A 27,557-nucleotide genomic window follows, 5' to 3' on the forward strand; every position below is an offset into this window, starting at 1 on the left:
GCGGCAAACATTTTAAAAAGCATTTCTTACAAACCACACTGCCCTCTGGAAGGAGAAGACAAGCGCAAAACAGTGCTCTCACCTCTGAAATGATATGGCGTTACCTTTCCCAACCTGATAGATCCTCTTCACAGGTGGGGATTATGGCCCACTCTCCCCCATAATCTACTGCAGCTAAAAGAAGGCATTCTAGTACCTGCTAAGTTAACTCAAACATCAAATGCTTATGTTCTATCACCGAGAAGCTCTTGTCATTATCACTAACACATAGTACATTCCCAATATTTTACATGTTATCAACTCAATTCAATCTGACCACCAAATGAACCAGGCCTATTTCCGGAAGAGGGAACTGAGGCACCGAGAGGCTAGGCCAGGATTTGGGTCCAGGCAGTCTGGCTCCAGAATGTGTACTCCCGATGGTGGGAGCAGTGGTGATTCCCAAGGGTGGCCCCTAACTTTGGCAGACCCAGGACCATGACCTCGGATGGAGACTATCAAGAGGCTCAGGGGCCAGGTAAGAGAAGCATATATTTACAAAATAAGCTGACAAAGGTCAAGAGTAAGAAAAAGAGGGCGCCTGGGTGGCTCAGTTGGTTGAGTGTCTGACTGTGGCTCAGGTCATGATCTTGCAGTTCGTGAGTTCAAGCCCTACATCGGTCTATACTGACAGCTCAGAGCCTGGAACCTGCTTCAGATTCTGTGTGTGTTTCTCTCTGCCCCTTCCCTGTTCATGCTTGTGCTCTCTCTTGCTCTCTCTCAAAAGTAAATAAGCATTTAAAAAAAAAAAAGGTAAGGGGCGCCTGGGTGGCTTAGTCGGTTAAGCGTCCGACTTTCACTTAGGTCATGATCTCGCGGTTCGTGGGTTCGAGCCCCGCGTCGGGCTCTGTGCTGACTGCCAGCTCAGAGCCTGGAGGCTGTTTCGGAGTCTGTATCTCCCTCTCTCTCTGACCCTCCCCTGCTCATGCTGTCTCTCTCTCTCTCCTAGAAATAAATAAAAATATTTAGAAAAAAAAAAAAAGGTAAGAAAAATAGATTGTACACTATTTTCTTGCTCCACAGATGATACCCACAAATGAGGACTTCTTATAATATACCTGACCCCAGTCTGTATTTACACACATACAACAAACCAGAATACAATTTGTGAAGATCTGAAGTATGTACTCACAAGAATTCTGAGGGTAAAAAGGTAATATGAAACTCAGGAAAGAATAAACTAGTTTTATAAAAAAAAAAAAAAGTATTTTATGCTTCATTATAACCTTTTTACCATGCCTCCTGTCAAAATGAACTCTGATTTGAAGACAAAAGATGAAACCCACACATGCTATTACTCTGTTCTTAAATCACGCCTGAATTTAAAAGGGTCTTGTTTATTCTGGAAACATTCAAAAGCCTGAGAGTTCACCACTGTGCACCTATGCTTAGCAGCTCAGTTTTAAGCAGGATAATTATCTGATCTCACCTGACATGCCAGGAGCCTTTATTCCCCCCTGCGCATCTCAGGTTGATTAATGCCGTGTAGGGGGGCAATCATTCCAAGGAATTTAGTTCAGTCAAGAGTTCCAGAAAGGGCAGGATGACCCAACATCAAGTGTCCACTGTGTGAACAAACAAGTGGAGGCCAAGAAGTGGGGGAGAATATTTGAACACACACTTACCTTTCGTAACCTTAGAGCTAGAACAATGGATCTGGAGCACAGAATAAGAGATGCCAAGCATATCACAATGACAAATGCATCAAATGCCAGGACGTACTGAGTGTTTTTCTGAACTGAGGAACAAAAACAGAATTCAAATGTTAAACACACCTTACCTGGGAATAATTTCCAAACAAAATGGCAGTTTGAAAAGTTCACATGATAAATGCTTAAATATCAGAAACAAATCACACTGTACTCATTTACAAGTCTTTAAATAGCATAAAACATTCTCTGATGTTAAGTTATACATTTAAAAATATAAACTCTTTGCCAAATGTACTAAAAATATTTCCTATAGAATGGAACTCAACAGAAGGTGGTCCATTTGGGCTCTATTCAAAAGAGGCAAAACTGGCATACTCTTGAGTTATTGTTCATAAAAGCACAAATACCAAATTCTCCATTAATGAAAGAACAATTTAAAACACCACTCCTCAATATCCCCATTTCTTTTTTTTTTTTTAATGTTTATTTACTTTTGAGACAGACAGAGAGAGAGACAGAGAGACAGAGAGAGAGAAAGCAGAGGAATGGCACAAAGAAAGGCAGACACAGCATCCGAAGCAGACCCCAGGCTCTAAACTGTTAGCACAGAGTCTGACGCTGGGCTCAAACTCACGAACTGTGTGTAAGATCATGACCTGAGCCAAAGTCAGACGCTTAACTGAGCCAACCAGGAGCCCCCAGAATCCCCATTTCTGCTTCTCAACCTTTCTGTGTACTTTACCTGCAAATAGTGCCAGTTCTTCTGCACATGGAGAAAGTAGCCTCTTGGAACCGAAGAACAGAGTAATCAAATTGTGGTCGCGACTACACAGTAGCATGGGGGAATGTACTGGAGGAAGCTGTACCTGTAACCTCAGCTTCTCTGAGACCTGATGGTGGCATTCCAGATGCCTGGCCCCCTACCCATGCCTGCAGCTTCATCACCTGCCCCTCAGCTCTCTCCCCCACCTTCTCTACCTTGACTCTACACTGTTCTTTCTCCACCCCTGCTCCTACCAGATCTGCTGGCCCGCTCGCCTCAGGGACTTTGCAAGGGCTGACCCCTCTGCCTGGAGCACACCACACAAGTTAGTCTTTTTCAGCCTTGGGTTTCAGATTGAATTTTTGCTTCTCAGAAGAGAATTCCCTAAATTCCCCTCATTATTAGCCCCCTCCTATATTCTCATTCTCCACAAGTATACATACTCGTAGATTCTTTCATTCTTCTTTGCTTGATGGCCACTGAACCTGCAATGATGTCTTCTAAGATGACATGCACAGCAAGGAGCAAGGGACAGTGCAAAACAGGAAAGTCACAGTCTCTGGAGCCTAACAAGCTGGCTCTGAATCTCAGCTCTGCACTCACAAACAGTGGAGCCTTGGGGAAGGTGCTTCAGGGTCCTCATCCTTTGCCCCCCCCCCCCCAGAATGGGTAGAATAAAAAGAAAAAAAACCTACATCATAAGGCTATTGTGAAGATTTAACAAGTTCATATATGAAAGCACTTGGAACTGCCCCAGGCAAATAACAGCATGCATTTATAGTGCTTCCTATTGCGTATCATTTGATGTCTACCTTCCCCACTAAATGACTGACCCTAGGGAGCGGGGACTGTATGTGTTTGTTCAACACTACAGTGTTTATGGATAAGTGCAGAGCTCCAGCACAACATGAGAAGACTATTGAATAATCCAAGTTAGAACCTGTGAAGGGCTGAGCTAAGTTACAGGCAGAGGGAGAAGACAAGGCACAGAGCTGTGACAGACCAAGAGTCAGCCTGGTCTCCAGAGAGACCTAAGCAATAAGAGAGAAGGACCGTCCAGCAACGACTCTGGCTTTTCCATCTTGGGTGACCTGAGCTCAGTCTGGACATTCATGACAAGAGAGGATGACTTGGTGGCAGCTAAAGCCACGGCCCCTGAGAGTGACCACAGAGGAAAACACAACTAGGAAGCACTGGGGGGAAGGGCAGCAAGATGGGGAATTATGAGATGAGCTCAGGAAGTAGACTGAGAAGGGCCATGGGACAAGGGACTGGGACTGAGGGCAGGCGACCTTAGGTGAATTGTAAGTTGGAGCACTCCACAGCAACACCTGGACAGAAAAAGCATTTAACAAAAAGACCAAGTGTCCATCCACGGATTTAGTAATGGAAGGGCATGAGCAATGATGGCAGGAGTGTCTGAGAGCAAAGAGCTCATTCTGTAGGGTATGAGCACAGCCAGCAAGTATACTTCACTGAGTGAAGGGCTGAGGCTCGCTGAGCTTTAGATGCCTCCACTGCCACGTAGTGGGGCAACTGGGTCTGCCTCAGGGGCTGTCAGAAAATCAGGTGAGATCATCTATGCACAGTGCTTGCAGCAATGGTGCCAAGCACCTAGCATTTACTTTGAGCCATTTTATAATGAAGAAGCTTAAGTTATCTTGTGATAACCCAAGACTGACTGACTCTTTCTCCTTCCCTTCCTTTCCCTCTCCTCCTCTCTCCTTCTTTCTTTCTCTTTCTATGTATATTTTTGTCTGTGTATGTATCTTTCTATCTATCTACCTACCTATCTACCTAATCTATGTATCTCTCTATCTTTCTGTTTATCGATCTATCTTCCTATGTATATACATAAGTATATATGTATGTATGTATCTTTTACTTTTTTTCCTTTCTTTCTTACTTTCTATGTGTCTATCTATCTATCATTTATCTATCTTTCTATGTGTCTATCTATCTATCTATCTATCTATCTATCTATCTATCTATCTATCTATGTAACTATCTATCAGGGCCATGGAATGAGACAGAGGAAATAGGTGCAGTTCTTAGGAAGATGGGACTGAAATCCTTATGAAATGCAAGGAGAGCATCTAGTACCTTCCGTCTGACATACAACTAGAACAAAATCTCTATGATTACTTATACTGGGCCTTATTTATAAATAGGAAAATGGAGGCCCAGATCTAGATGGATAAAGCACCCCTCCTAACACAGAAACCAGCATCATACTGCTCATTTATTCTTGTCATATTAGCTTCAGACATCCCTTATTAAATTTATTTTTATTTTTTTTAGTTTCTATTTTAAATCCAGTTAGTCAGCATACAGTGTTCTATTAGTTTCAGGTAGGTAATATAGAACACTCCCATATATCAACCTGTGCTCATCACCAGTGTACCCCTTATTCCCCATCACCTATTTCACCTCCCCCCATCTCCCCTCTGCTAACCATCAGTGTGTCCTATACCATTAAGAGTCTGTTTCTTGGTTTCTCTTTCTCTCATATTCTGTTTCAATTTGATCTACTGAGAAGACTAGTTGGCATGTTACAAAATTTTTATGAACATCACAACTGCTTTCTTACTCCAGTGAACGTAGGTTACCACCACAGCAGTGTTTCTTAAACCTGGATTTATAGAACAACATCCAGAAAGATGCCCTTAACCAACCTGGGTAGGATANTCACCCAGGGCTTCCCCTGTTTACTCCCTTTTCTCTGAGACACCTGGGAAATCTCCCATCACTGGGGAACCTTGCCCGCTAACTCCTACCTCCTCCAGCCCCTCATGCCTGACTTGCTACGTTTATAAAATCCAGTTAAAGTGAAGACTGGTGGCACACTTGGGGACAGGTATTCGAAGTCATAAAAGTCAACATGAGGTTTGTATGTGAAAATGGACAACCCCTCATGTTTTGCCCTGCGAGAACATAGGTAATGCTGAGAGGAAGAGGAAAGCATCAGAGTAAGTGAATGGACACACAGGAGCCTCAGAACTTTTGGGAAATAGCACCAAGATTCCACCAGATGTCACCCTTGCCTTTGTCCCTCATCCCCCAAAGCCAGAACAATCAATCCACCAGACAGCTTCCACAGACGGGGGCAAGCCACTTTATAAACTGGTTTCCAAACTTCAGCTTTTTAAGGGTTTCACGTCATATCATTTTATTTTAAATTCATATTCTCCTAGTAACAGAATCTGATTTCTTCAGACACAGCTCTGGGAGAAACTCAAATGTTAGTATTCCTACTAAGGGGTCTGTGAGGTTACTGTTTCCCCTCACTGGCCACATAAGGGAGCCAGAACTCTTCCCTTCTGAGTACAGGCAAGGAAAACTCCCCAACATCTAGCAGCCGTGTGGGGAGGAAGGAAACACGGTTGACCAACTAAGGCTTCAGTCATAATGAGTGTTCTAAACCACATTTCGTACATGACAAAGGTTAGCTTTTCTCACGTAAATAGCTGAACCTATACCTGACTTAGCAAATAGGCATCTGACCTGTGTGTCTCTGGGAGGTGGTGTGTCTGCTGGGAAATAGGAACCGTTTTCAAACAGAAAGAAACTAAAACTGTCTATGCTGACCAGAGCCTTGCATCAGTTAATGGAAATACTGAAACTAAATCTTCAGAATTAGAATGTACCGTATAACTGGAAAAGCAACAGAGCCACAGACAAATCTAGATTAAAAGAAATCTAAAATAGTTAAAAACCGTGGGTGTTTTACATTTTATTTTGATCTGACGATCCGGTCAAAGGCAAATTCAGTTCAACACACCTTTAAGTTAAAAAGTACTGACAATCCGGGGCGCCTGGGTGGCTCAGTGGGTTAAGCGTCCCACTTCGGCTCAGATCATGATCTCAGGGTTCGTGGGTTTGAGCCCCGCGTTGGGCTCTGTGCTGACAGCCAGCTCAGAGCCTGGAGCCTGTTTCAGATTCTGTGTCTCCCTCTCTATGACCCTCCCCTGCTCACGCTGTCTCTCTCTCTCTCTCTCTCAGAAATAAATAAAACATTAAAAAAAATTTTTTTTAAAGTACTGACAATCCGCTATTAACACCATCACGGCCCCTCTGTGAGAAGTTCCCCACAGCCCATTTTACACTACAGATGAAGACGTGTTTTCTGGGTAACAACCAAGTAAACCACCTAATGTTTGTACAGGCTGCTCTCTGAGCTCCAAGGGCCTTGATCCTTCTCTGCTGTCAAAGGTTCAGCTCAAAGTATAACTTCCCCAACAATCACTGGTAGATTTTCTCACTCTGCCCCAGAGTTAAACTTAGCTTTCTTTATCCCCATCCCTTTTTACCTCCACCACTTACTCCTATCTGTGACACATCAGAGATTTCACAGACATGTCGACCTCTCTCCCTAAGGCGTTTTCTTCCTTTTTCTGTAGTGCCTAGCCACTACTATCTGCCAACTCTTGTTTTCGGTGCTTTCCTGACATACAAACTCATTGAATACTCAACACCCTGGAAGGCAGACACTATCATCACCCTCATTTTACAGAGAAAGGTACTTAGAAAATAGAGAAGTTAAGTGATTTGTCCAAGATCATAGGCACAGTGAACAGAACCAAGACCCAAACTCATGCAGTCTGGTTCCAGAAATGGTTCTCCTAACGACCAGAAACATTGTGTCTCCTAAGAAGTGTGCAATCAGTCAACAGCTACTGAAGCTGAACAAAAAGGCAAAGCTTCAGGATATGCTATATACAGTTGAACACTCAATAGTTTTCTGGAGCTCTTTCTTCCTATAACCATCCAAATAAAGCATTTAAACACCCCGAATCCCAAAATGAAGTGTTAAAAATCATCCATAATCCACGATGGGCAAGCATGTGACATACTTACTGGACCCAGATATGTTCAAGTCTTTACATTCTTCAATTTTAGCCTCACTGCCAAAGTAGATTTTGATCTTGCCGCTGTGAGCTTTATTGTCAAAGGTAATCTGGAGACACAAATGTGTGGAAAGGTTATACCCTGTGGACCATATGGCATGCTAGATAAACTCTGCTTCAAATATCACTGGCATTTCAGGGGCGCCTGGGTGGCTCAGTTGGTTGAGTATCTGACTTCAGCTCAGGTCATGATCTCACGGTTCATGGGTTCGAGCCCCACATCAGGCTCTGTCTGTGCTAACAGCTCAGAGCCTGGAGCCTGTCTTCAGATTCCATGTCTCCCTCTTTCTCTGACCCTCCCCTGCTCACACTGTCTCCCTCTCTCTCTCTCTCTCTCTCAAAAATAAAACATTAAAAAATTTAGAAAAAAAGCACTGACATCTGGACAGCATGCTGATTCAGAACTAATTCTACTGATGAAACTGCCCTCATCCTGTGATTCCTTCACAAGTTTCTATTATTTTTTAAATTTTTATTAATTTTTTTAACATTTATTTATTGTTGAGAGACGGAGCACGAGCAGGGGAGGGGTAGAGAGACAGCTGTGCTGACAGCTCAGAGCCTGACGTGGGGCTCAAACCCACAACAGTGAGATCATGACCTGAGCCAAAGTCAGACGCTTACCTGACTGAGCCACCCAGGAACCCCACAAGTTTCTACTATTAATGAAAAAATATGCTCCAAAGGGTAAATACGTAGTATCTACTGAATCCATTGTACTGAGTCAAATTCAGGTTCAGAGAAATCTCAGAGCAAAACAACTAACTGTTAGTCCCAGGAACAAAAACAAGATTCACCAATCTTTGAAAAGAGAATACAATGATCTCATTTATTACAGCGAATGGAATTTAAAAGCATTGGCTTCAACTTACTCCTTTGGGTATGAAATTGTAGGTCTTTGCTAGGGCTGGAAACTATTTTTCTGTTTGCTTTGAACGCTATGTATAATGCTTTCAAGGGTGACACGGATTGCTGAATTTAAGAATTCCAAATGCCCTCAATCTTCCACATTATGTTTTCATCATTTAGTTTACAAGCGATATGTGCTGAGTATCTTAAGGTTTGAGAGAAGTAAGTTGGAGGCTTTCCTAGGGATGAATGCGACCCCGTGTGTTCCTGGCTTAGCAGAGAGGTGTGCTCACAGCTCATAGGGACTGAAATAGGGGCCTGCAGGTTTAATTCTCCAGCCTCTGGTTTGGTCCGAGTGATATCCTTGGATTACACAGAGCGTGGCTTATGTGTAGAGATGTGCAGGCGCTTGGGGATTTAATTACACATCACCTACACAGTCAGCCCTGTGAGCTCTTTGCCTGAGGAGTTTTTAGGGTTTTGTAATGTGTTTTGTAATGTGTAGGTCACCCCAGGGAGGTTAATCATGCTCTTCTCTGCCAGAGACATTCTTCCTTACCACATGTCAAGATTTATAATTACATTTATCTCTTTGTTTATTGGTTTTCTGGTCTATCTCTTCCACTGGGCTGGAAGCTTCCTGAGGGTCAGGGTACCTCTACAGCAGGGGAATGCCTGGTGAGCAGGAGGGGCTCATTATGTATTTATTGACTGTTGTCGAATGGAGCACTCCTCTGAATTGCTAATAGGCAGTCACAAACTGTCAGCTCAGCACTCACTTTTGTCCCTCAATAAACAGGAGGGAGAGGAGGAGGGAGCAGGGAGAGAGAGAAAGCACGGACACCCCACGAAATGAGAAGGCAAGTTACTCTCCCCACAGATGTGAATACATTCTCTTCTTCTGCACATATCTTCTTTCAAAATAAAAGAAGTAACAACTAATCCTTTGTAGACTGGCCCTCAGATCAAGGGGGAAGTCTGCCTTGAGGTTTGAAAACATTTGCTACAATAGTTGCAAAGACCTTCCCTCTGAAAGTAGGATAAACACCCTAGACACTTAAAACACTTGTCATAAACTTTTTTTTCTAATGTATAAGAGGAGTGAGAGGTCAAAGCCAATTTTGAAAATTTCTCTTTCCAACCCAGAAATCTGGCTTTAAAAAGCTGAAAAGGGCTTCCTTCATTTTCCAAAATAATGGTCTCTGGATGAACAATGCTAGAAAGTGTCATTAAGCTGTTTTAAACACCACTGCCTCTAACACACCTGTACAGGCTGGTGTGTTTTACACTTGGCATCTACAACAGGAGTAGAGAAAAAATAATAAAAACCAGCTTCAGTAAGACAGATACTTGCCATATTATGAAAGACGTAACAGTCTGGTAACTCTCGGGAGTGAATCGTCTGTAGGTCAATGCCTTTGAGGTGAAAGGAAATTTCAACTTGTAAGAGCCTGAATAAAAAATATTACAAGGTAAAAATTGTCATACTCTTACTATCCTACACTGCTTTACCCATCCCTATCTCCTGGGAAAGGAGACTTAAAAAGGTATTTACCGATAAAATTCCAGTCTGAAGAATGACGAGTTCTTCCACTCCTGCAGGGACGTGGAGAGGTCTAAGTGAACACAATCTAGGGCAAGGAGACAAGAAAGATTGTTTCAGGCAAGAATCAAATGCTAAAAGGAGTGGGGGACAAGGTGTGCTGAGACGCAGGATGCTGAAAAGTTACGAAGTATCTCCCCACAAAATATGTATTTACTGTAACAAAACCAGTAACTTTCCAGGAGAGAATCTGGAACTACCCCTCGAACCACGTGATGAAAGTTAACATTCCCAGTAAGGGGATAAATAGACGTCATGCTCCTCCTGAAATAACTTACTGTTTGTGTAGTATTCCTGCCCAAAATGCATAACCTCAATCAAGTCAAACAGAAGAACCCAGTGAGGAATATTCTACTCTCTTAAAATGTCAAGGTCATTTAAAAGTAAGGGCTAAGAAACTTTATTTTGCCCTAGATTAAAGGACACTAAAGTGATTTGACAACTAACTGCATTATGTGATCTTGGATCAGGAAGGTGGCAGGGGGTGTGTGGAATGGGCACATGGGGGGGGGGGCCAGGGGAGGGCATTTTCCTTTTCTATAAAGAACAGGACAATTGATGAAATGTGAATAGCATTTGTATATGTCAGTGTTGTATCCATGTTCATTCATGCTTTTGAACATGAACATGGTTATGTAGGAGAATGTTCATGTTTGGGGGAAATGTACACTGAAGTATTTACAGGTAAAGAGACATCATGTCTGTACCTTATTTTCAGACATTTCGGGAGAAATATTTATACATTGGAAGAACGATAAAACAAATGCAGTAAAACATTAGCCTTTGGAAAACCTAGACGAAGAGTATACAAGGAAATCTTTGTGCTGTTTTCCAAGTTTTCTGTTAAGTCTGATGCTTTTCAAACTAAAAAAGAGAGAGAAAAAACACATACATTTAAGTAAAAACAAATTATGAGCTGTTAACTATAAAAGAATGATTCTAACAACCTCACATAAAAATAGTCTCATCAGTGTGTAGCTCGCCACCTTGACAGGAAAAGCAAGCAGGTCTAGAAACAAGGAGTGCCTTTCAAGGTCACAGAGCTCTGACACAGAACTGGTGGGAAGCCAGCCTGATGGACTCCTGCCCTTTCCTGCTGCCTTTGAAATGAAAATGCCTGGCCTCTAGCAGTGCCTGGTACTCAGAAGGTGCTCTAGAATCTCAGTAGACTTGATGGCTGATTCTTTAAGCCACTTCTTCTCCCACTGGGCTTGGAGCAGCAAAGACCTACCATTGCTAGATCAGTTCATGACCTTAGCTTAGCTACCTAGCACGACTGAGCACCAGTTCCTCAACTATAAAATGAATGCCAAACTGATGGTCCGTAAGGTCCTTCTACCTCTAACATTCTTATTTAAATTAAAAAAAAAAGAAAAGAAAAGAAAACATTTAAACTAAATTGATTTGAGCCAAGTGGCTATATTCTGAAAAGAAAAGGAACATGTTCAATATCTATGTGCCAGATACTCCCCTAGGTTTTTTTCTTCTGTATTTCACTCTAAGAGATTTATTCTTTTCACTTTTAAATATCTCTAAAATGGAGGAGTCTTTTTTTATTATTATTAATTTATTTTCAAGTTAGTTAACATACAGCGCCATCTTGGTTTCAGGAGTAGGACCCAGGGATTCATCTCTTACATAAGACACCCAGTGCTCATGCCAACAAGTACCCTCCTTAATGTCCATCAGTCATTTAGCCCAATCCCCCCAACCCCATAAACCCTCAGTTTGTTCTCTGTATTTAAGAGTCTCTTGTGGTTTGCCTCCCTCTCTAAAACAGCAGTCTTAGAAAACATTGATGGCATCTTAGATTTAGAGAAATACAAAAGCATTAGTTAGTTAACTTTATACTATATGTGAAATTCACCTAGTAAAGTCTATTCGGTTATTCAAATTTTGTAATTTTTAAAATATTTTTTATGTTCATTTATTTTTGAGAGAAAGAGAGACAGAGCTTTAGTAGGGGAAGGGCAGAGAGAGAGGGAGACATAGAAGCCAAAGCAGGCTCCAGGCTCTGAGCTGTCAGCACAGAGCCTGATGAGGGCCTTGAACTCATGAACCATGAGATCATGACCTGTGCTGAAGTTGGATGCTTAACTGACTGAGCCACCCAGGTGCTCCTCAAATTTTGTAATTTTAATTTTGGAGTTACACTTTCTCTAAAGACACATTCAGAACTCTCCGATGTCTCCTGATGTCACAGTCACTGCTAATGAGACCACCAAACACCTGATGGTAGCAAAACCTAAGAACTGAGGTTTTTTTCTAAAGATGTCAAAAGACCTAAGTAAAACATGAAATCTGAGAGAAAACAAACTGGTATTAGAGTAGCAGCCTCATCGTGCAAAGAACCTCATTTACAGGGCAGAATACTCCAGCAAATGAAATAACAACCCTCTTAGAGATAAAGGAAGGCAGAGGATATATGTTCTGGAAAAAAAAAAAAGGAAAATGATGAAATAGTCATAATGTCTCATGCTGAAAACATGTAAAAAAGAAAACATAAGAAATTCAAAATCTGTGTTTCAGAAAATGAAGCACTACTATATTAGAATGACAGCCATCTAAATGTTGTAAAAACATTTTTAAAAGCAGGATTTAAAACAGTCCCCCCAGTGAGTCTAAACTGTAAAGCTATAGGTCTAGAGGCAAGATATGCCCACCGCATGAATTAAGGGAAACCCTTAGCTGGAACTGTACAATCAGTCATGCAACTAAATATAGATACACAGAGAAAGTAGGTACGCAGGCTGAGCTCTGCATTCAGCACACCAGAGGATGATTATCTTAATAATAAAGATGATGCAAAACTCATGAATAGGTGATCTAGAACAGCTTCTGCTAGTTCACCTCCATAAACAATAATGCCTCACCAATGAAGTCTAACTCAATTCCTGTTTCTATCATGTGCAGGCTTCCTCCAATGTGTCTGAGAAAAAGAAAGTCTAAAATGCAGCATAAAGTATTTTAAGAACATTCTTTACATCTTTTGAATAGATATGTCAAAAGGTTCTCTCTGACAAGTTACATTTAATAAGTCAAAATACAATTAACTTGCTAAACCAGTCTCTCTTAAAATAAAGTCAAATTAAAACCAATTTCTTTCTATTTGGTTAAAACAATTCCATATTCTGGTAGAAGGAAAATGAACAAGGACACAGCTGCCCTGTGGTCAGGTAATAAATCCTGCTGCATGACACTGCCTGTCCTGCCTAGCCACTGATACTGACTTTGGCCACATTTCTTTAATCAGTTTTCCAAGAAAAATCAATTAAGGAAAACGACAGATAAATCATTGGAAAACAGCTGTAAGATGCATTTAATTAAGTCACACATTTTTAAGAGGACAAGGGGCATTTCAAGGCTGCTGGCCACAGAACCAAGCCACTGACTGACACCCTGATGATCTCTGAAAGCAACCTGGGACCTCTGATGGTACTGGCTTATGGTGTGCTTCCTTCAGAGTCAAGAGCATGGGACACATTTACTCATGACGAGATTCTGAACAGGAAGCCTGTGGAAACAGACTCAGAACCTGTTTTGTTTTGTTTTGTTTTGTTTTAAGTAGGCACCATGCCCAGTACAGAGCCCAATGCAGGGCTTGAACTCATGACCTTGAGATCAAGACCTGAGCTGAGATCAAGAGTCAGACGTTTAACCGACCAAACCACCCAGGCACCCCTCGGAACGTCTGTTTTATAGAGGTGGTCTTCTATTATTTTACCAAAGTGTCCTAAATTGGATTGTAGGAAACATGGTCAAATGAACCATGTGATGCTCTTTTTCGTAAAACCATCTCACAGTTAAAATGCTCCTATGACCCCTGTCCGTAGGAACAGCTCGCTTAGCCACTGATACTGTTCCAGAACTGTTCGCTTCTTGAGGAGTCATGACTGATTAATCTTTGTAGTACATAACTCCAGTACATAAAACAGGAAGTGCAGTGGGCATGGTAGGTATACAGTAGAGATTTGTTAAATGAATGACAAAACTCCCAGAGCCTTAAGTCAATCACTTTGTATTTACATATAATGTGCTTTTAAATTCTTAACAGAATGGCACAAAATAATTCTACTTGATTAGATACAGACTTTCTGCCAAGGATCTCCTGAAACAGGAAATGAGTTGCTAACTACAATTCATCTTTGAAGAACATTAATGTATTTAACATATAATAGCAAGAGCATCAAATGTTTTAACATACATTATTTCATTTATAAATATAGATCTTTTCCCCAAAAGTCTAACTGCCTCCTCACGGAGGAAAAAACCTTAACAAACAGGAAACACCTGTGCATTTACCTCAATTTCCGGCCCCCCCCAAACAATCTTGACTTGTACCAAGAAGTTCTATAAATTCTCCCCAGTCCTATGGCAGTAGACCTGCAGTCTCCTGAGGTGACACCCTTTGTAGGCACATGTTAAAGCCCCAACTAAGTTAGCTGTCACCAAAGTAAAGTTGATCCATTTGGGTTGTCAGCACATGAGCAAACTGGGTTTGTTCTTACCACAGAAGATGATAAAGGCACATAATGAAATGATCACTGCATTACCTATTTCAATGTCGCTGTCAATATTCAGTGTCTCATTAGAAGGAAACATGGTCCCTTTCTTGTAATGTTGTTTACAGACTTTTAAGCCAATCCTATTGTCTTCATTTTCTCCATAACCAAGGGTCCCCAGGGATATGTTCTTTAGCTGATGATACTATTAAAAATAGTTAAATAAAAATACTTATGAGCTTTCAAGAGTTTCATCAGAAGTTACAGCATACGGAATACACTTTTAGCTGTTTTAAATTGTTTATATCAAAGCCCTCCATAGAACTCCCCCGTGTAAAATACCACAGGGTGATTTTCTCAGGTTGAGCAGGAAGCACACAGCCTCATGGAGCTCAGAACTCCAGTAAACATGCTGGCAGAGGCTCTCAGTGAGGTGGGTGCCGTGACCTCGCAGCAGACTACTGTCCCCTGGCTCCAACCCCCACCTTCCAAAGCCACGCTGGCCTCCAGGCACTTCCTGGAGCTCGCCAGGCACATTCCTACCTGGACCTTTGCTGTTCCTCCTGCCTAGAACCCCAAGTTATCTATCTGCTGGTTCACTCCTTCAGATATTGAGTCAAATATCTCCACTTCAGTGAGGCCTTTTCCTTACCATCTAGTGAAAGTCGCAAACATCCATCAGCAGCATGCACGCTCCACCAGGTACTGCCAATCTCCTCCTCTGCTTTCTTTCATAGAAGTTATCACTTTCTGACCTACCGCTGAGGACCCAAGCCATCTACGCCCCACAACTCACGGTAATGAACACAACTTACATTATCTTATGTGAACTTACAGTAGCTCCTGTTAACATAACACTACCATCTGCCTACCTGCACTAACAGGGCTCCATCAACATGACTTTATCATTCCAGGAAACTTTTGTCCAGGAACATAACAGTACAAATAACTCCATTGTTTATTTCAGGAACATCCAAAACAACTCATTTAGACCCGTCATCAATGTGAAGATTTAGTCTAATTCACTCCAAGACTCTTTGGAACCACACCCCTCTCCCCACAAAGCCTCACCTTGCTGCGTCCACCAATCTGAAATCATCGCATCATGTCTTTACCCAACTGTACTGGGGCTCTCCCCTCACACTGAAAGACCGACTTTAAATCAGACTTCAAAATCTGTATCTGGACTTTGCCCTTTCACCCAAGGCACTAATGAGTAGTCAAGGGAGTATCTCCCTTATTTCTGTCAACAAGCTCAGTTCTATCAACATGTTTTCCAGGTGGTGTTTTCAGGGAGCTAGCATTCACTGCTATCCATTTCACTTTATTTGTCTGGCTCTCTCCTCCAGAATTAGGTTCTATAAGAACAGGACTTTTGTTCATTTATTCATGATGTATTCCCAGTGTCTAGAACAGTAGTCGTACATACTAAGCACCCGAATATTTCTTGAATGAAAAAAAAATAAGAATAATGATTTCTTTCCCCTAAATGTGTTCATCAGGCCCAATCTGGTTTCTCAATACCTGCTTGGATACAACTGTATCCTATCCTACTCTATATTCTTAAGATTCAGCTAGGCTTATTAATGGTAAGACATCAAAACTGAGACCCTGGAATCTTAGATTTGATATCTCATTCATCAAATCTGAGATTATAAATCTACTCTCAGCTATTTGAACTGGAATAATCTCCCAAAAGTAGTGGGTATAAGGGGACAAATAAAAAATATAAATCTTCAAGAAAAATTTTAAGCAGGAAAAAGCTATTGCATGGAAATGTAGCCAGAGAAATAACAATGAACATTTTTTGTGCACAATTTAAATTAGAATATTTTAATACATGTATAATTTTTTTTGCTAAAACAACAAGGTCAAGTGTCAATATATTCTTAAAGCGTAGGTCATTCACAACAAAACACTTGCCTGATTGAGAGCAAAAAAGATGCTTTCATAGGCATCCTCTTGGGTATATACACTGCAACTGTAGTCATCTTCATCTGTGCCAGAATATCCTTTCAGAAACAAGTGCTTAAAGGCAACAGTGTTCTCTTCTTTGAAAGCAACCACCAGCTGGTTACTTAAGCCAAAACGAATTAGCTAGAAAAGGAAATCAAATAGGAAGATGTAATTTTTACCATTTACCAGGGCAGGCAAATGCATTCTTATTATCATCAACCCCTCATAAGCATCAGCAAGAAAAATCTCACTGCTTTGGTGAATACTAACCACATCAATCTCAAAATACAAGTCCCAAAGAAGAAGAACCTTGTCAAGCTATATCAGCAATTCAAAACAGTGTAAACTTAGAGGAAATTACCACTGGGCTTGCTTTATCTCCCTGAGGTCAAACCCATTCCCTGTCACCAAGCACCCACCTTCTGGTGATAAAACTCCTACATCTTCTCCCTTATGTTGTATCCTAGCCCAAGCGTAGACACCAAGGGCTCTCTTTACCAGGAGGGAATGTATTCTCCCTGCCTTCTTGGAATCCAGTAAATGGGGAACATTAGCAAGCACTAAATGTTTACCAAAAAAACCCAGGAAATTACACACACAGCTACATCCATCAACAACCTCTCTCTCCCTGTTTTTCATGCATGCATGCACGCACACGTGTGCACACAAACACAAACGGCAGAAGACAAGTCAAACCTTCATAATCCCTGTCCCCCACACCCTTCCCCATCTACTCACTTCATCTTGTCATCTGCTTTATAAGACAATACAAGTCCAAAAATGTTGCCCCAAGTCTTCATCCCACAAGTACCCAAAACGATTCGGGACTCTGTTTCTTCAGCAGGTCCCACTAGATGACTGTGGCTCTTCTGCTATTTGATGTCAACCCATGGTTGGATATGATAGACTGTATGACACTGAACAAGATATCAGCTCATGAATCTTTCAGATGAAACAAATGTTAGTCTGCACATGCCAACATACATATTATTTTTTAGTGATTTTTACCCTTTATCTTTTAAACTTTGCCTAATTTTTTAAAAAGGTTGAATAAGTAAAAATAACAGCTACCATTTTTCAGCATTTATTATACTCCAGGCACTTTACTGTATTACTCTCAGTTACTACAACAATAAGGGGATATCACCGTGGTTATCCTCACTCTACATATGTGGAAACTGAGACTGAGCCACAGTTTCCTTCTAGACTAAGGCACCTAACCAGGATTAAGCCAGGTCTAACTCCAAAGTCACTTGACTATGCTATACGATTTCCCTCCGTTGAAGAATCTGTCTTTGAGATTCTTCTTATGGAAAAGAATTTAGGTGCTAGCTTCCCAGAACTGCAACTACTGTTTGAGAATGTACTTAGATGACATTAATTAGCATCTAAGCCTCACCAGGTCACATTCCTCAAATACCAACTCAAAGGATTGAGCAATTGTTAAAGCCCAGCCAGTCTAAGGAAAATATCAGATAAGAAGCCCCACATTATCCAACCTGTGCTGGAAATTAGGCAATTGAAAGCTAAAGGCTTTTCCTAGCACATGACATCTGTCAGTGGTGCCTGTAAGAGATGTCAGAAAAGGTCAGGTTGCTTTTTGAAAGCCATAAGTAAACCAGGGAACAATACAAACATGATTGTTTCAAAGTTTTACTAACAACTAATACACAAATGAAAAAAGCCTGGTATACACACACATGAATTAAGTTCTTCCATCAAATTTTGCTGAGTGCTTACTCTGCTGGGCTGGGATATCATGTACGCAAGATCGAGGTGCATGGTGTTGAATAACAGCTCTTACTGCTGAGTGACAGGGACTGTGTCTAAAATTTCTTATTATTTTTTTACTTAATTCTCTAATACCCAATGAGGAGGATATTACACTGGGATCCACAAGGACAGGATTTTTTTTTCTTTGTTCCCCCGTTACTCAGGAACTGGAATAGTGCCCATCACAATGCCAGAGTTAAATACTGAATCTGTTGATGAATATAATCCCATTTTACACACGTGCAATCTGAAGTCAAGGAATTTATCCAGGTTGGAACAGCTAGAAAGTGTCAGAGTGAGGACACAAATAAATCTGTTAGGCTTACATGTTTGTCCTTTCGACCACCTGGCCACTCTTCTCAAACAGAGATACTGCCAACTTAACTTGAGAAGCAGGGATATTCAACCCATTCCTCCCATACTCACACTGCAGCTTCAAAACGTGTACGCATGTGCGCATGTAAACACACACACACACACACACACACACACACACACACACACACCCATTATCAAGAATGGATAACTTAACCAAGAAAGTGGCATACTATTTGTTGACATTTTAAGCTACCTTATTTAAACTCAACTCAACTTTGGGAATGACAGAACATGAAGGTGTAATCTCTGCTCGGAACCACCCCCATCTGGCATGAAGAACAAGAAATCTTCTCCATTCTATTATTCAGAGAACAAGCTAAGATCCACCTGTGTGGCCCAGCATCTGGTTAAGGTTGAGATTTTCAAAGCATCTGTTAGTAGAGAAGAGAAGCCCTAGGGAGGAGATCATAAGTCCCGGTGCTGCTACGAGAGAAACCAAACCCTCCCTGTGGAGCAAGAGTAAGGAGATGATGGGATTGGTCAAATACTTGACATAAAAATGTTCCCTAGCCCCACTAACTAGAACTTAAGATTTGCTGAAACTATGATATAAGACAGAAAACTTCTTACACATTAAGTGCAGCCTGGCAAAGATTATGAATGTAAGACCTGATTATGAAATGAGTATAGGAGAAAATATTCTGTACCAGGTAAAAACAAGATACTGCTCTAAAAATGTACAAGGAATATGGGAGGGAAAGCGTAGAACTAGCAAAAGAATGTGGATACCTCTCTCAAGATTATAAATTACTGAAGAACACAGAATAGGAATATCTTTTTTAAAAAAGTTTCTCTACAACCCTGATAAATGCCACCCATCCCATTAGACTTAAGGATGGAGTGCTAAAAGCCAAAAAAAAAAAAAAAAAAAAAAAAGAGGAGGATGGACAAGTGGGATTTGAAAGAAGAAAAGGTATTTGAGAAATCTGCTCCAATTAGATCTCACCCAGGTAGCAAAACTTAGAATGATCCTCCAGCGGAGCAAAAGTTGACTCCCTCTCAACTTTGTCAGGGGGGAAAGGGTACACTCACACAAAAACTAAACTGTCAATTCTCAGAAACAGTCTACTAAAAGTGAAAGCAGTGAGACAGACAGCAAGGGGTACTAGTGTGCCAAGGAAAGCTACGTGTTGAGTGGTCAGGCCAGACTAGTGAGGGACTTCCAATGGCACCTGCAAGATGATGGAGAAAAAAATCCACTCAGGACTTGGTGGAACAAACAGGGCAGGGATGAGAATCCCTGGGTGCATCCACTGGGCTGGGAGGAGATAGCAGATGGAAGCCCATTGGAAAGGCAAGTTGAAGGAGGCTGGGGAAATCTAAATTCCAAGCTCACAGTCAAGATTTTCTTCTTTGGGAAAATGGGTAACCACAAAAGTTTCTGAGCAAGAGAGTGACCCAATGAAGGCATTCTAAGAAGAATTCATTTGCTATTAGTATTTAACAGACTGGTGTGTACATAGATAAGAAAGGGAGGCATAAGACAAAGTCTGGAAGCAGCCGAGTTAACTTGTGTGCATTTCTAGACTACACAATGAGAACAGGACCCATGTCTGGAATAAAAACAACCTGAGAATAAGAATGCAGACTCCAGAGTCAGACCAAGGGGCTCCCATCCAACTCTACTACTCACCAACAGAATGGCCATAATCAGATTACTTCCTCTCTTTGGCCCCATTTCCTCATCCAGAAGAAGGAAGCAGTAACTGACCCCACCTCCCAGGGTTGCCGTGATGATGAAATGAGTTAACACACATAAAGCACCTGTGCCTGGCACATGGCGACGCTACCCTAGGTGCTATGTTACATTTTAGCAGCAGTAATGTATTGACAGCTATATTCCCAACAGAATACACAGCATAGGTTGTGCTTCAAACATACTTTAAATTAACAAGATGAGAGTGTGCCAGAGAAAGAAGATAGTGAGTTTGGCAAAACATAAGTAGACACAGCTTTGAAGGAAGAATCCAGGGAATTTAGTAGATATCAGGACAAATAAGGTAAGTCAAAGATGGTGATGTTCTATGCCTGGATAAGCCAGGGTTCTAGCAGCATCAAGAGACCAAGAAGCTGAAGGGAAAACTGGTTTGGTCAGAGAAGAAAGTAGGAAACAATTAAAACCAACCAATGGAAGAAAGGGGACATTATTTCTCCTCCTTCCATGTAATACTAATAATGCACCTACTTTATAGGATGCCAAAATTAAAACTTCAAAACCGAAGATTAAAATGAAAAAATTTTTAAATGGAAAAAGTCAAGCATACCCATGTAACAGTGACCCTGTATCTCAATTTTGTTGGTTGTTTTTTTCAAGCTTATTTCTTTTAAACCAACTTGGTTACCGATGTACTGCGAAGCATGTCATGCAGTGAAAAGATCTCATTATGATCACAGAATAATGATGTAACTTCAGTTACAGAGAAACTTCCTCTCATTTCTAAAACTATATGAAAGTATTTTTAGAAAGACATTTATTTTTGTGTTCTGGAAATAACATCTTTTTAAAAAATTTTTAAATATTGTTCATTTTTTATTTTTATTTTTTAGAGAGAAAGAGCAAGTAGAGGAGAGGGACAGAGGGAGAGAGAGAGAATCTCAAACAAGCTCCATGCTCACCATGGAGCTTTACATGGGGCTCGATCCCACAACCCTGGGATCATGACCTGAGCCAAAATCAACAGTCAGATGCTCAGCCAGCTGAACCACCCAGGTGCCCCTAGAGATAAAATATTTATAAACATCTTTACACGGATAACAGAATGATTATTTGTCAATGAAACCAAATACCCCAAATCAGTAGATTTTTTAAAAGGGCACACATTTTAAATGTAGTTATGTAGAGAGGGGCCTCCATGAAACTGGTTCCAAACCACAGTCTCAAAAACTAGATGACAACTTTGATGGCCATAGTGATGCTGGTAATAAAGTCTCAACAATATGAGGGGCATCTGGGTGGCTCAGTTGGTTAAGCATCTGACTCTTGATTTCAACTCAGGTCATGATCTCATGGTTCATGAGTTCAAGCCCCGCATCGGGTTCTGTGCTGACAGTGTAGAGCCTGCTTGGGCTCCTCTCTCTCTCTTTCTCAAAAAGAAATTAATAAATAACTTTTAAAAACTATGAAATTCAAAAGAAGATCCCAATGTAGCCTCTGTATGCTCCTGCTAGATGGGGTGGGGAGTAGGTAAGAAGTTACTTAGAGTACTTGGCAACTGATGGAAGGTAAACAGCATTCTGTTAAGTCCCAAGACAAAATAGTCAAAAATGCAGATTTCAAAAGTGTATTTAAATGAAGTATATTTGAATGAAGATGAGAAATCTGAAGGACACAATCACTCTGAATTGAGCAGACTTTGCCAGTCTAAACACTTCATTCAGATCTAGAACCCCACCCACACCCCCCAGCCACATATAGGTCTACCATTTTATACGGATCTACAGTTTATCTGTATTTACCTCATAATCCCTTACTAAAACCCAGTCCTCATCAAAACTGAACTTCAACCTACCCTCTGCCCTCCAGAGTCAACATGATTTTACAGTTTTATGAACTTGAGTGTGGACTTTTCAGAACAGAAGTCAAGGGCGGAACACCTGAAAACCATTTCATCTTGTGGTAAGGGAAAAAAATGAACAAACTGATAATATGAATTACCTGTGTGGTGACCATAACTATCTTCAAAATCTGCAATCCTAGCTTCCAGGGAATCTGGTGTCGGGCTCGGTATTTTTCACAAGGGTTCATGAAGTAAAACTTCAGGTCTTCCCTCAGACATTCTTCTTTCACCTCAGAATCAAGATGCGCCATTGCATTTCTGCCACACAAGACCAATTGTTAAATAAGCAGAACATCTTGTTCATCAGAAAGTTTCTGAAGAATGCTTTCTGTTCATGTTCTCTACCCATTCTTACAAGCAAAATTCTCTCTCCAACCAGTGACCTCGTTTTCTCTTTAGAAATCCGAAAATTATTCAGGGCCCTCTATCTCTTGCCTTTCCACATAGTTTTTCATCTTGTTGAAAATGGCTGTTCTCAAAAAATTTGTAAGAATAGGATTTTATTTGCAAGACTCATCAATTCCTACATGTCAACGTATAGCATTCACTTGTCACTGGAATATTAACAAAAACTAGATGGGATGCTTTCATGATACTCCAGGTATGAAATCACAGAAATTTAGCATAGACTAAAGGAATTACATTGCTGTGAAAATAGAGAATCTGTGTTCTGTAATGCTGTACTGAATGATTATACCCCTTCTTCTGATAAGATAGCAATGATTATAAAATTCAAAAATGTAAATAGCTTTAAAAAGTTAGAATAGTATCTATTTATGCCTAGATGAATATTTATGTCACCTCACACTAGTAAAGTTTGCTTTTATTATTTTGAGGACACTGGACTCAGGAATGGGCATGTGACTTAAGCTAGGCCAAAAAGAACTAATGAGTTATGTTCACAAGACTGTGATTATATCTGATGAGAAAGATGTGGTCTTTCCTTTAAGTCGTTGCTGAATTGGGATGTGCAAAACAATCCATTGGCAGTATAGAAAGTATTAGTACTTCTAGTTTATTCTTTAAATTTCTTAATGTATTTTATACTTAAATCTTTTATTTTCTGTAAATTCTATACCCAACATGGGGCTCAAACTCACTACCCTGAGATCAAGAGTCATATGGTCTACTGAGCCAGCCAGGTGTCTCTGTTTTATTCTTTATCTTAAAAACAAACAAACAAAAAAACCCTGAACTCTTCTAATAATTAATATAACAGAATAACAGTAGTATATGATGGCAAATAATTTATAAATAAATATAAATACATGGAGAACATATGCTTAACTTTTACCAATGGATACATAATCAACAAAGTTTGCAGATCATAGACTTAAAGCACAGGCGGTGTTTCTGGAGTTTGTGAAAAACACTTTGCCATCATAAGAGAGCATGCCTGAGAGTGGAGCTAACACAGAACAGACAAAAGATAGACACAAAGCCCAATGACTATACTTGAGTTCCTTGATCCAGCTATACCTGAAGCCATTCATCCCAAGATTTTCAATTTGAGCTAATAAATACTCTTTGGGGCTTAAGCTAGTTTGAGTTAGACTTCTGCTTCTTACAACAGGAAGTGTCTTGATGGTAAATTTAATGAATAAATTTTACTAAGTTCAGCAAATCACTCAAGATACTCATTTCTAGGGAAGTTCCTATAATTGGGGGTCATTTGGGGGCATCTTTTCACCTGAAATATCTAAATGATCTATTTTTATACTGACTTCAGATCTACATTATCTACCTCAATTAACAAGTTTTAAAGAAAACTGAAAAGGAAAGACTATTTTAAGGCTTAAGACTATTTAAGGCTTACACTCAGTTAATAATTTTCTATCTTTAAATTGATTTTTAGACCTCCTATTTCCAGAATTAGTAAACTNAGGAAGGAGAAGAAAGGAATGAGGAAGGAAAGGAGGAAGAAAGAAGGAAGAAAGGAAGGAAGGAAAAAGGAAAAAAGGGAGGAAGGAAAGAAGAAGGGAGGGAAAAGGAGTAAGAATGTATGAAAGAGGAAAGGAAAGGGGAGGAAGAGGGAGGTTAGAAAGAAATGGAAAGAAAAAGAAAGACAAGAGAGAAGTCAGATGCTGGATATAAAATGCATATTTCTTTTGCGGGGGAGGTAGAGGAAGTACCTGTAAAAGACTGAAGAATTAGAAGTAGACCAATAAGTCCTAGAGATCTAATACATGATATAGTGAATATAAACAGTAGTGCTGTATTATAAACATCAAACTTGCTACGAGACTAGATCTTCCAATTATTCCCACCACAAAAAAGAAATGATAATTCTGAGAGATGACAGCGGAGCTGACTATTGCTATGGTGGTCATTATATTACAGTATATAGATGTATCAAATCATGTTGAACACCTGAAATTTGTACAATGTTATATGTCAAATATATTTAAATTTCTAAAAAATTTAAGAAAGTTTCTAAGCCTATAAGCTTGTAAATAATGTTTCTAAGAACACAGAATTTTTAAGAGCAAGGAACCCCTGGTCTAGTCTTGTGGAGAACCTGGAGAAGTGGGGCACATGTACTTAAGTTTCAGTCTGCAGCTCTGGAAAAGGGAAGTGAAGGAGCCAGGATTCAAGGCCCAAAATCCATTCAATGAAAGACCTAAGTGTAAGACAGGAAGCCATCAAAATCCATGAGAAGAAAGCAGGCAAGAACCTCTTTGACCTTGGCCACAGCAACTTCTTACTCAACACATTGCCAGAGGCAAGGAAACAAAAGCAAAAATGAACTACTGGGACCTCATCAAAATAAAAAGCTTCTGCACAGCAAAGGAAACAATCAGCAAAACTAAAAGACAACCGAAAGAATAGGAGAAGATACTTGCAAATGACACATCAGATAAAGGGTTGGTATCCAAAGTATACAAAGAATTTATCAAACTCAACACCCAATAAACAAATAATCCAGTGAAGAAATGGGCTAAAGACATGAACAGACACTTCTCCAATGAAGATATCCAGATGGCCAACTGACACATGAAACGATGCTCAACATCACTCATCATCAGGGAAATACAAATCAAAACCACAATGAGATACCACCTCACACCTGTCAGAATAGCTAAAATCAACAAGTCAGATAACAACAGATGCTGGTGAGGACGCAGAGAAAGAGGATCTCTTTCGCACTGCTGGTGGGACTGCAAACTGGTGCAGCCACTCTGGAAAACAGTATGGAGAGTCTTCAAAAGGTTAAAAATAGAACTACCCTATGAACCAGGAATTGCAATACTAGGTATTTCAAGGGATACAGGTGTGCTGTTTCAAAGGGACACATACACCCCAATGTTTACAGCAGCACTATTGACAATAGCCAAAGTATAGAGAGAGCCCAAATGTCCATTGATGGATGAATGGATAAAGAATATGTGCTATATATATATATACACACAATGCAGTATTAATTGGCAATCAGAAAGAATGAAATCTTGCCATTTGCAACTACATGGATGGACGTGAGGGTATCATACTAAACAAAATTAGTCAGATAAATACAAATATCATATGATTTCACTCATAAGAGGACTTTAAGATACAAAACAGATGAACATAAGGCAAGGGAAGCAAAAAGCATTTAAAAATAGGGAGTGGGACAAAAACATAAGACTCATAAATATGGAGAGCAAACAGGGTTACTGGAGGGGTTGTGGGAGGGGGGATGGGATTAATGGGTGAGGGCCATTAAGGAATCTACTCTTGAAATCATTGTTGCGCTACGCTTATGTACCTGTGTTCCCTCTGTAGTTGTCTGTTTTCTTTTTCCAGGGCTGCCTCAAGAAACAAACCAAACACACATGGTGGAGAGTCCCAAATACCACTACCAGTAGGGAAACAAAATAACCAAACGCTCAACAAGAGAAACCAAGAGACACCATCCAAAGAACACTTCCTGAACAGACAGGCCCTGAACACTAAAAAGAGCCCTCTCTAATACAGCAGAACTCATAGGGGCCATGTGTACAACAAGCTTTTAAAATTAACAAGAGATAGAAAGCTAACCAAAATGACAAACGGAAGAATTCTCCTCCAAAGGAATTCCAGGAAGAAATGACAGCTAGAGAAATGCTCAAAACAGATATAAGCAACATAACTGAACAAGAATTTAGAACAATAATCCTAAAATTAATCCCCGGGCTTGAAAAAAGAATGGAGGACATCAGAGAAACTACAGCTACAAACAATATGGAGCTTAAAAATAGTTACAGTGAATTAAAAAATGGGATAAATGAGATACATAATAAACTGGAGGCGTCCAATGCATGGATTGAAGAGGCAGAGAGGAGAATAAGTGAAGACACTATTATAGAAAAAGAAGAAACTGAGAAAAAGAGAATAAATTGATCCAGGAACATGAAAGAAGAGTTTGAGAGCTCAGCAATACAATCAAATGGAACAATATCCGTATCATAGGAATTACAGAAGAGGAAGAGAGACAGAAAGGTGCTGAAGGAGTCCTGGAACAAATTATAGCAGAGAACTTCCCCGACCTGGGGAAGGAAGTAAATGTGGAAATACAAGAGGCTCAGAGGACTCCCCTCAGACGTAACTTGAATCGATCTTCTGCACGACATATCATAGTAAAAATGGCAAAATACAAGGACAAAGAGAGAATTTTGAAAGCAGCTGGGGAGAAAAGGGCCCTAACATACAAAGGGAAACCTATCAGAGTGGTGACAGACCTATCTACTGAAACTTGGCAGGCCAGAAAGGAATGGCAGGAGATCTTCAATGTGATGAACGGAAAAAATATGCAGCCAAGAATCCTCTATCCAGCAAGCCTGTCATTCAGAATAGAAGGAGAGATAAAAGTCTTTCCAAATAAACAAAAATTGAAAGAATTTGTCACCACTAAACCAGCCTTACAAGAAACATATTTCAGTAATAATACTGAATGTAAACGGGCTGAATGCTCCAATCAAAAGACACAGGGTAGCAAAATGGATAAAAATACAAAATCCATCTATTTGCTGTCTACAAGAAACTCATTTTATACTGGAAGATACCTTCAGATTAAAAGTAAGGGGATGGAGAAATATATATCATGCTACTGGAAATCAAAAGCATGCCGGATTAGCTATACTTATATCAGACAAACTGGACTTTAAAGACAATAACAAGGGATGAGGAAGGGCATTATATAATAATTACAGGGTCTATCCATCAGGAAGAACTAACAATTATAAATGTCTATGCACCGAATATGGGAGCACCTAAATATTTAAAACAATTAATCACAAACAGACACAATCTTATAGACAAGAATGTGCTAATGGTAGGGGACTTTAATACTTCACTTACAGCAATGGATGGATCAACCAGACAGAAAATCACTAAAGAAACAATAGACTTGAATGACACATTGGACCAGATGGATCTGACAGATATATTCAGAACTCTACATCCTGAGATTATGGAATTCACTTTCTTCTCAAGTGTGCATGGCACATTCTCCAAGATAGATCACATACTGGGACATAAAGCAGCCCTCAATAAATATAAAAGAATTGAGATCATACCATGCACACTGTCAGATCATAATGCTTTGAAACTTGAAATCAAT

At 40.2% G+C, this 27,557-nt stretch overlaps 1 protein-coding gene across 1 annotated transcript in view; it reads right to left on the reverse strand.

The window, feature by feature from the left end:
- Positions 1–27,557, reverse strand: part of MCOLN2 (mucolipin TRP cation channel 2) — a 46,391-nt gene that overhangs the window by 16,317 nt on the left and 2,517 nt on the right. The window contains exons 2-8 of the mRNA XM_077771040.1: positions 22,078–22,237; positions 16,239–16,412; positions 14,367–14,520; positions 9,766–9,841; positions 9,565–9,661; positions 7,312–7,411; positions 1,665–1,777 (exon numbers count right to left, since the gene is read on the reverse strand). Coding sequence (XP_077627166.1) covers positions 1,665–1,777; positions 7,312–7,411; positions 9,565–9,661; positions 9,766–9,841; positions 14,367–14,520; positions 16,239–16,412; positions 22,078–22,230 — 867 coding nt within the window. The 5' untranslated portion in view covers positions 22,231–22,237. The remainder of the gene's footprint in view (positions 1–1,664; positions 1,778–7,311; positions 7,412–9,564; positions 9,662–9,765; positions 9,842–14,366; positions 14,521–16,238; positions 16,413–22,077; positions 22,238–27,557) is intronic.

This window comes from Crocuta crocuta, unplaced genomic scaffold (assembly GCF_008692635.1).
Source record: "Crocuta crocuta isolate KB4526 unplaced genomic scaffold, BGI_CrCroc_1.0 scaffold125, whole genome shotgun sequence".
Lineage (NCBI taxonomy): Eukaryota > Metazoa > Chordata > Mammalia > Carnivora > Hyaenidae > Crocuta > Crocuta crocuta.